This window comes from Onychostoma macrolepis, chromosome 01, assembly GCF_012432095.1.
Source record: "Onychostoma macrolepis isolate SWU-2019 chromosome 01, ASM1243209v1, whole genome shotgun sequence".
NCBI classification, from domain to species: Eukaryota; Metazoa; Chordata; class Actinopteri; order Cypriniformes; family Cyprinidae; genus Onychostoma; species Onychostoma macrolepis.
Window position 1 is genome coordinate 3,202,570 of NC_081155.1, and position 9,773 is coordinate 3,212,342.

Consider the following 9,773-nt stretch of genomic DNA (forward strand, 5'->3'; position numbering starts at 1 on the left):
CATTGGCTACCTATTAGATTCGGTAATCGTTACAAAATATTACTACTTACCTATAGGGCCCTTAATGGATCAGCTCCTGTGTACCTAACTAGTCTTCTACCACGCTACAATCCATGTACAATCTCTAAGGTCACAAAACTCTGGACTTTTGGTAGTAGCTAGGATAGTAAAGTCCACTAAAGGAGGTAGAGCTTTTTCACATTTGGCTCCCAAACTCTGGAATAGCCTTCCTGATAATATTCGGGGTTCAGACACACTCTCTCTGTTTAAATCTAGATTAAAGACACATCTCTTTAGCCAAGCATTCACCTAATGTATCTCATAACCTTGTACTTCAGTTACATCTGATGAAATGCATATTAACATTCTTTTGCTTGGGTTGAACACATAATTTTTTGCTTACTTGGAACAGCAGCTATGCTATTTTCCCTATACCTTCTCTGTTTCTACATCCCATGGTAACTAGAAATTACACAAGCTTCAGTCTGGATCCAGTCCGATCCATGGAGGTCCCACCTCGCAACTTACAGGACTTAAAGGATCTGCTCCAAACATCTTGGTGCCAGATACCACAGCACACCTTCAGGGGTCTAGTGGACCCATGCCTCAATGGGTCAGGGCTGTTTTGACAGCAAAAGGAGGACCAACACAATATTGGGAAGGTGGTCATAATGTTATGCCTGATTGGTGTACATTTTAAGTCTATCTGAACTTTAACTCTATCTGACATTACAGTGAAGTTAAAATAGCTGCTACAAAACCCCCAAACTTTTCCACCCAGACATTTGTTTCTACCAAGTAAATATCTTACCTTACATTGTGGCATAAATGCTCTGGAAATACAGTGATGAAATCGACAATTAATAAACTATGGCTCTTTCTTGATTAAATGAAACCTGTAATTGCCAGTGACTCTCCTTTGTGCATTTCACCACATAAAACATGATTAACCTCATGAAATTCAGGCACTCATATTATTGTAGTATTTTATTTTGATTATTTTTAATAGTTCTGTCTGGTTTAACATAAAACCATTGCTCTACTTTATTAAACATGACTTTATTTACAACGTTGGGTTCGATCCAACATATGAAAGCTCACTGCCCCCAACTGGCAGTAAGAGCTCAATGAACAGTTTCAGGATGAGCGGAACGAGTCTATTTTCCAGATTGACTGATGAAAGTCACTCTGACGATCCTGGAGCAGTGTGTTCTTTAGCGTGTTTGTTCTGGTGGGTCTGAAAACTACCTAAATAAGCGAATCTCTCGCCGCAGATGGAGCAGGAGTAAGGTTTCTCTCCTGTATGAACTCGCTGATGGACCTTCAGGACGTCTGATCGAGCAAACGTCTTATCACATTGTGAGCATTTGAAAGGTCTTTCTCCGCTATGAGTCCTCTTGTGGTTTTGTAATGTACTATGTTTACTGAAACTCTTCTCACAGACGCTGCAGTGATACAGTTTTTCTCCAGCGTGGACTCGCTTATGAAATACAAAAGAATTTGGACTAGAAAAGCTCTTCCCGCAGTAGGAGCACAGATACGGTTTCTCTCCGGTGTGAGTCCTCTCGTGACAATTCAGAGTAAGTCTTTGACGGAATCGTTTGTCACAGTATTTGCACTGAAACGGTTTCTCACCTGAGTGGATTTTCTGGTGTGACTTCAGACAGCTTGAGTCTGTGAAGGTTTTTCCACATTCACTGCACTGGTACGGCCTCTCATTGGTGTGAACACGCACATGTTTCTTCAGATGAGATCCGTGGTTATAACTCTTCTCACAGTGTGGACACTTGTACGGTTTTTCTCCCGTGTGGATTCGCTTATGAGCACCAAGATTTCCTTTGGTGCTGAAATACTTGTCACATTCACTGCAGTGGAAAGACTTTCCACCGTGTGTCTTCAAGTGAACTTTTAGACTAGAATGAATGAAAAAAACCTTCTCACAGTGTTCACAGTTAAACTCCCTCTTCACGCTGTGCTCTTTTGAATGAAGTCTCCTCTCTTCTGCGGTAGGAAAGCTGATGTTGCATCTCCTGCAGGTGAAGTCTTTCTGTTCTGTGTGTTTTCTCTCGTGTCTCATTAAATGACCCTGTGAACTCAGTGTTTTTCCACAGGTGGCACAAGGAAAACCTTTGACCGTCAGATTCTCTTTTGATGTTAAGGCTGTTTCTCCATCAGAAGATGAACTGCCTTTGTCATCTGAAATGAACAGAATGGTTATAAATTCTGGGTTTTAAAATATACTTGAAAAGAGTCACTTTAGGAAACAGAAATTCTGTAATATGTGTCTATATAAGTCTAGGGGTGAACAGTTTAATTAAAAAAATAATAATAATCGCAATATGGTTTAGTGCAGATATCCAATCGCAAAAAGCCTGCAAGTTAATTAAATAAACTCATGCATAGACACATCGATAAAGTGAGTTTGGAAATGCAACATTCACCCCCCATTTTTATTGCTATTGTTATTTTACAGTATAATAGTATTATTGCAATCGCAATATATTTCTTCCATGATTTTATAATTTAACAATCATTCTATCATGACAAAAATAATTGAAATTTGATTTTTTTGGCCAAATCTGGATCACTTAAAAAACAACATTCTAGATCAAAATCTCAACACAGAGAAAAATAAAATACTATCACTTGCCATTATATTCCCAAATATCTCAGAAAATTGTATCTCAAATGTGATCAGACCATCAGAGACCAACAGCCAATAAACCTGATCCTGAAGAGACTCTGCTCACATTAAACTGTCATGAAAAACAACAAAAGGTCATAAAAGGAAGAAACAAACCTGGAGGAATGAAATCTTCATCATTCCCATTATTCTCCTCCTCTTCATCATGACTCTGTTGTTGTTCCTCTGCGGTGGTTTCTTCTGCTCTGCTCTCGATCAGGTTCCTGCAGTCCACCAGTTTGACGGAGCACATCTTCAGCGGCGTCTGCAGCATCTGCTGTTCTCCAGCGTTACAGTCAGAGGTTTGATCAGTGGATTCATGATCCTGAGCGTCAGTATAACAGAGTAAAGTGAGGCTGAGCTCTGAGTCCTGTGTGTCTCTGGATCTCTGATCTCTGACGCTCCAGACTGAATCCTGAGCTTCTGTCCCATCAGCCACACGCACTGAAGCCTTCTCCACATCCTGACAAACACAATCAGTGATATATTTAGTAATAGTATGATTCAAAATAAGACATTAGTTCACATAACAGTCAGTCCATATTAGCAGCTAAAGATGAAATGAAGAGCTGTTGAAACCTCTCTGTTCAGTTTGTCTCCTCTTTCTCTCAGCTTTGCCTCCAGTGACGCCACCTCTTTCTTCAGCCGACAGATTTCTGTGATGAAATCCTCAATATCCAGCATGGACAGATCAGTTCCTACTGATTTACAGCAGATCACATCCACCTGCGCTTTCATGATCAACATCTGAACACAAACACATCATGATAACTACAATATTTATAATGAACTGATCAAACTAAATATCAGAGCAGAACTGAATAAAGAAAATTAACTTCTGGAGAATATTCAGAAACATAAATGTCAGATATAAATATATTTGTTTACATTTATTGTTGACTATGGAATATCAGCTAAATTAACCATGGATTTATTATAGTAAAAGTGTAGTAACCATGATTTTTTTTTGGCATAATTACCATTTGTATGATCAGTTTTACTACAAATACCATTGTTAAACTATGGTTAGTGTAGCCAAACCATTTAACTATAGTAACCATGGTTTGTTGGTTTTATTTGTAGTAAAACCATGGTTAATTTTCGTAAGGGATATTTTATTAATATAGAACACTTCAATTTAGCTGCATTTACATTTAAACTTTACTCCACAACTCAAATATGACTGTGAGATTTAACCAATTTTAGGGATCCTTCAAAAGTGTCCAGCATATACTAGTACAAATATTATAGTTATATGGTTACAGTAAGTAAAACAATGGTAAATTTATGCTTAGCCTAATGTGGTTTTATTACAAATACTTAAGTTAAACTATGGTTACTGTAGTACAACTTATAGGTTAATTTTCCTAAAACAAATTTGGCAAACGAACGCTCATTAACACACTAAAGACAGCAAATCAACAATCACATTAACAGTTAAAACACGTACCGAGACTGAGCTCCTACAGTCTTTCTTTCTTCAGTGCTTTTACCGGTGAACTAAGAGCGTCACAGCGCCTCCTTCAGTACAGTGAGAGAACAAGTGGTCATCTAGTCCAATAGTCAGCAGGTTCCCACCTTGCGAGGCAAATCTCAGGTCAGTCTGAGCGCTCATGCTACGCACAGTGCGTAGCCGTAACACATGCAAGCGCCTCTGTAGTGCATATGATGGACATTTTATTGCATTTCGCTGTTTAATAACGTCCCATTCACCGTCATAACTTGAATTAATTAATTTCTTATTTTACCATACAGAAAAACCATTAAACATCAGTTTATAGGTTTTTTTAAAAAATCGTGTCTTTTGGGCTGTGGTGTACACTGAAATAAAATTTGTATTTTTTTATTTTAATGAGAAAAGGTGCAGATAGCAGTGGCAGAGCCAGGATGTTTTCATAGGGGTGGCCAGGAAGGGGCCATGTATGGAGCAACCAGTCTGAGGTGGCACATCTTCATCAAAACAGTCAATGTTTAACATTCTATATAAGTTGTCAAAATGAATTCATTGCAACAGTTTTGTCAAACCTAAATCGAGCTCTGTACAAAGAAAAGAAAGAAAGAAAAAGTTATCTTTTGAATTCCCATCTGCAATAATGTGAAAAAGGCGAAAGTTAACAGCACATAAATGCCAGAATGTAAAATTAGTTATTTTATGCATTTAAATATCATTTAATTTTCATACTCTACAAATTAACAAAATAATAGCGCATATTTTGTAGTACAACTGCACTGTGCTCACATTTGGCCACTTGTGCATTAAATTAAATTAAAAAATTACATATCTTTCACCCTATTGTGATTTCGAATTACAGAATATTTCAGTAGGCTGGCTACATGCATTTGAGAGACGTTCTTAACTGTGATGCATACAGTGAGGGGGAACAAATTATTTGATCCCCTGCTGATTTTGTAAGTTTGCCCATTGACAAAGAAATTATCAGTCTATAATTTTAATGGTTGGTTTGTTTTAACAGTGAGAGACAGAATAACAACAAAAAAATCCAGAAAAACGCATTTCAAAAAAGTTATAAATTGATTTGCATTTTAATGAGTGAAATAAGTATTTGATCCCCTATCAATCAGCAAGATTTCTGGCAGGTGTCTTTTATACAAGTAAGGAGCTGAGATCTCTTAAAGGGACTGCTCCTAATCTCAGCTTGTTACCTGTATAAAAGACAACCTGTCCACAGAAGCAATCAAACAATCAGGTTCCAGACTCTCCACCATGGCCGAGACCAAAGAGCTGACCAAGGATGTCAGGGACAAGATTGTAGCCCTACACAAGGCTGGAATGGGCTACAAGATCAGTGCCAAGCAGCTTGGTGCGATTATTCACAAATTAAAGAAACACAAAATAACTGTCAATCTCCCTCGGACTGGGGCTCCATGCAAGATCTCACCTCGTGGAGTTTCAGTGATCATGAGAATGGTGAGGAATCAGCCCAGAACTACACGGAAAGATCTTTTCAATGATCTCAAGGCAGCTGGGACCATAGGCACCAAGAAAAAAACTGGTAACACACTACGCCGTGAAGGACTGAAATCCAGCAGTGCCCGCAAGGTCCACCTGCTCAAGAAAGCACATGTACAGCCTGTCTGAAGTTTGCCAATGATTCAGAGAAGAACTGGGTGAAAGTGTTGTGGTCAGATGAGACCAAAATCCAGCTCTTTGGCATCAACTCAACTCGCCGTGTTTGGAGGAGGAGGAATGCTGCCTATGACCCCAAGAATACCATCCTCACCGTCAAACATGGAGGTGGAAACATTATGCTTTAGGGGTGTTTTTCTGCTAAGGGGACAGGACAACTGCACCGCATCAAAGGGACGATGGACGGGGCCATATACCGTCAGGGCCAGGGCATTGAAAATGGGTTGTGGATGGGTATTCCCCTCACGAAAATTAACCATGGTTTTATTATAGTAACCATGTTTTTTTTGGCTTAAGTCAAATCCCAAGTCCTCAAAGAGTTAAAGTTAAGGAGATCATTAAGTGACTAATTAAAAGATGATTGAGCATTAGTAATGAACACCTGCTGTTAACAATCAACGTCACTGAAGAAAAGAGAAACACAAGAACTACAACTGACTTCAGCCAGAGCCTTTGATGGAATCAACTGAAAAAGAAAAAAATAAATAAATACGATGCCACCATAAATGTGGTCAAAGTTTGCTTTAGCTGGTCTCTTGACCCTCTCACTAATTCAAAGTAATTTGCTTTTAAGCAATTGCAATATTGTTTCCCAGTAAGCATTTGTGCATTGCTGAATTAAACCTTGAAGTAGCAGGTGTGCTTACACTTTCTGCTTATAACTCTTGATTAATGAACATCACAAAGGCATTTCTCTTTGATGTATTGACTGACATTCAGCTGATGCTGAACTGAAATAAAAAGTCATTTTAAACAAGTCCACCGTAATGCTTCAACATTGAAAAACGGAGAACTGCATCAGTTCAGGCTTTTAGACATGAACACCCATCATACCATCCTCAACAGTGGTGACAATAATTATTCATGCTGCAGTGCATGATGGGAGTTTTTACTATGGTGTTACCCAACATGCATTGCAGCATGAAGCATTTTGTTGATTGTCACCATTGTTGAGATTCATATGCTCGTTCATGATGTCTGTGTCTAAATAGTACTGGAGTTCAATTTTTTATATGCTATATATAGATTTAAAATTCATTCACTATAACTATTAGAGCAACACTTTGGTTGCATGCTGTAATTTCACAGAGTTGATTATGCAAAACTTAAACATATAAAAAATAACAATAATTTTGTTTGTAATCAGCTCACGATGACTACCTTATCATATAAAAACAGCCGATCTCTCTGCTTTACAACACCACATGCATTGCTACAGACAGTGCGTTCCAAACTGGATATATTGCCCTCTGAAGGGCACTTCGGAGTGAAAACAATCATGACTACCATATTGAAGGGTCATTCCAAACTGAAGTGCTCAAAACTTGCCGAAAACTGATGGTTACTTCTGGCTCCCATGATCCTTTGCGCTGATTCTTTCCATGATGACGGCACCTCCGTGTGGGCACGGGAGGATGACACAGAAGGGCACTTCAAGAAACAGTTGTTTGGTTTCCTACGGCAACAAAGGAGTGGCTCAAGAAGCACATTAAGGTCCTGGAGTGGCCTAGCCATAGGGTGGCCAGACATCCTGTTTTTCCCGGGACAGTCCCGTATTTCAGCTCTATATTTAGTGCCCCGGCTAATTTTGAAAAAATCATGTTTTGTCCCGTATTTCAAAATGTCTTTACAACTGGGTAATCAGAGCGAGTAACTGTTCTGTCACGTGAGAACAGCAAAGGTAACTAAGCTGGTCGTAGAACAATTAGCATCCAATCACAATTCGTTATTGTTTAACTTGCAGTAATATGAATGAAGGCGGGAAAGGCGGAATCATGCTGAATAGCACAATAGGAGCGCTCTCTCGGCTGCACGATCCCAGTCCTGCGATCAGTTCTCCTTTGCGCCATTGTCAAATACACACACACAGCTGTCAAAGCGTCCATTGTGTGGAGTATCTCACATAAATACAGTCGGTTATGGCTTAAGTGAACATAAACAGGTGGGTGAAAACCAGATATGCAAGTATATTATATTCATTTGGTCTTAAAGGGACAGCAGCTTAATTAAATACCTGTCTCATTATGTTAATCGAACAACAAAAGATGTTAAATAAAGGTATACATGTTAAACCTACTGTATTAGAAAAATGAGTTTATTTAATCTGTATCTATTGTATTTGTCTTATGGTTTGTAATTTGCTTCTTTATTTTTATTTTTAAAGAAGCAAATTACAAACCATAATTTCATGGTTTGTAATTTGAAATTTAAAAAAGCAAATTGTGTGTGTGTGTGTGTGTGTATATATATATATATATATATATATATATATATACACACACCCCTCCCCCCAATTGAACCATGAGAAATCTGGTCACCCTCTAGCCAGTCTCCAGACCTTAGTACTAGAGCCCTGCATTTTTACGTCCCTAGGGCCGGGCTTCAGGCCAATTTTCATGTCATAGTTCAGACGAGGGCCGGGCCTCCGGCCTGTTTTAGTTTTCTCCTTATTTTTATATTTTAGACATCCATCAATGTCTAAGCAAAGCGCTTAGAAAAGCGCTATATAAATGTAATAATTATTATTATTATCAATTAGTGATGAAAAAAAATTGCCGCGCTGGTGGAAACAACACGAGACTCGACGGTGTTTAGAGTCCTGCAGCAGCGATCGCGCCGTCAGCGCAGCTGTTCTGCTTTCAAATAAACGCAATAAAGCTTGCCGTAAAGCCCCAAAAGTAATTACCATGAATGTGTCCGAGGGAAATAGTAAGGAGATATTTGAATTACTTACTAATAAACTAGTGTTTTCTGTATCAGTGTGGATTCATCTCCTCATTAGACGCGTCTTTAGAGAGAAGTGCATCTTCATGGATTAATAACGAATGAGTTTTTGTTTTTGATTTCGATTTGATTTATTTCCTTAAGTAGTAATTTAAAGCTTTTTATAGATATATTTATCATGTCTGTGAGGAATGTATTCGCTGACTTTCGGTTCATTTTTGTGAAGCGCTCCTGTTGAAGACGAGACGGCAGAAAGCGTATCGTTTTCTTAAAAGCACGACGTTTTGTTGATATTGTGAGTGCACACAAATAGAAGTAGACCCTTTCCGAATGATGTATTACTCTTACCTTTATGAGCAAAAATTACGGCCTATTTTAAGTTGTTTCCACTGGAAAAAAAAAATGCAATTGATTGCGCTGGTGCCTCCATGTCCTGCGCTTTAGCTTCCGCTCTCCGCACAAACTACTGGATGCAGCGCACATTTATCTAGGTTTAACGTTTAAACATTTTATATGCTTGAACTGTTTTATTATATCTATAGATTTTATTTTAGGCAAGTCATGATGATTTGAGAAGGCTAAATCGATCAAACATGCTATAATCAGCCTGCCGGTCTGCCGCTGGCTGCTTGGTCGTTACTTTAAGAAAAAAATAACTTGTTTAACGAGCAAAAAATGCTCCAAACGTTTTTCAAAATTAACTTAATAAAAAAAAATAAAAATAAAAAATAAAATAAAAAAAGGAAAAAAAAACGAAATATAATCACTTTGCCATTACATACAAAACTGAACTATTTTAATAGCTGAAACATGAGCCGTTTTGGGAGAAGGGGAAAAAAAAAAAAAGACGGGCTGGGGTCGGTAATTCTGATAAGCTGTCCGACACGGGCCGGGCTAGGGCCTGAGTATCTCGGGCCAGGGCCTAAATTTGAGGCCCGTGCAGGGCTCTACTTTTGACTTTTGAATGAAGTCTCCTCTCTTCTGCGGTAGGAAAGCTCTCTCTCTATCTCTCTTAAAAGGAAGAAACAAACCTGGAGGAATGAAATCATCTTCATCATTTCCATTATTCTCCTGTTCTTCCTCATCACTCTGTTGTTGCTCCTCTGCGGTGGTTTCTTCTCCTTTGCTCTCTATCAGGTTCCTACAGTCCCCCCACTGACAATCCCAGCCGGACCTGAGACTCAAACCCATGACCTTCAGGTTACAAGTCCGACTCTC

At 38.7% G+C, this 9,773-nt stretch overlaps 1 protein-coding gene across 1 annotated transcript; it reads right to left on the bottom strand.

Moving 5' to 3' along the window:
• Window positions 1-983: 983 nt before the first annotated feature.
• Window positions 984-4,752, bottom strand: LOC131542975 (zinc finger protein 501-like). The gene is made up of 4 exons (XM_058780119.1): window positions 4,134-4,752; window positions 3,263-3,430; window positions 2,801-3,146; window positions 984-2,196 (listed from the first exon to the last, which is right to left on the bottom strand). Exons 2-4 carry the CDS (start codon window positions 3,428-3,430, stop codon window positions 1,184-1,186), a joined length of 1,527 nt encoding a protein of 508 aa, XP_058636102.1. The 5' UTR covers window positions 4,134-4,752; the 3' UTR covers window positions 984-1,183.
• Between the last annotated feature and the right edge of the window lie 5,021 nt (window positions 4,753-9,773).

What these genes read in the sequence shown, in the direction of transcription:
- LOC131542975 (XM_058780119.1), bottom strand. Translation starts at nt 3,430, where the DNA reads ATGTTGATCATGAAAGCGCAGGTGGATGTGATCTGCTGTAAATCAGTA. An exon ending in GAGACAAACTGAACAGAGAG is followed by an intron (nt 3,147 to 3,262) that starts GTTTCAACAGCT and finishes TGTGTTTGTCAG; the next exon opens with GATGTGGAGAAGGCTTCAGT. An exon ending in TGAAGATTTCATTCCTCCAG is followed by an intron (nt 2,197 to 2,800) that starts GTTTGTTTCTTC and finishes TGTTCATTTCAG; the next exon opens with ATGACAAAGGCAGTTCATCT.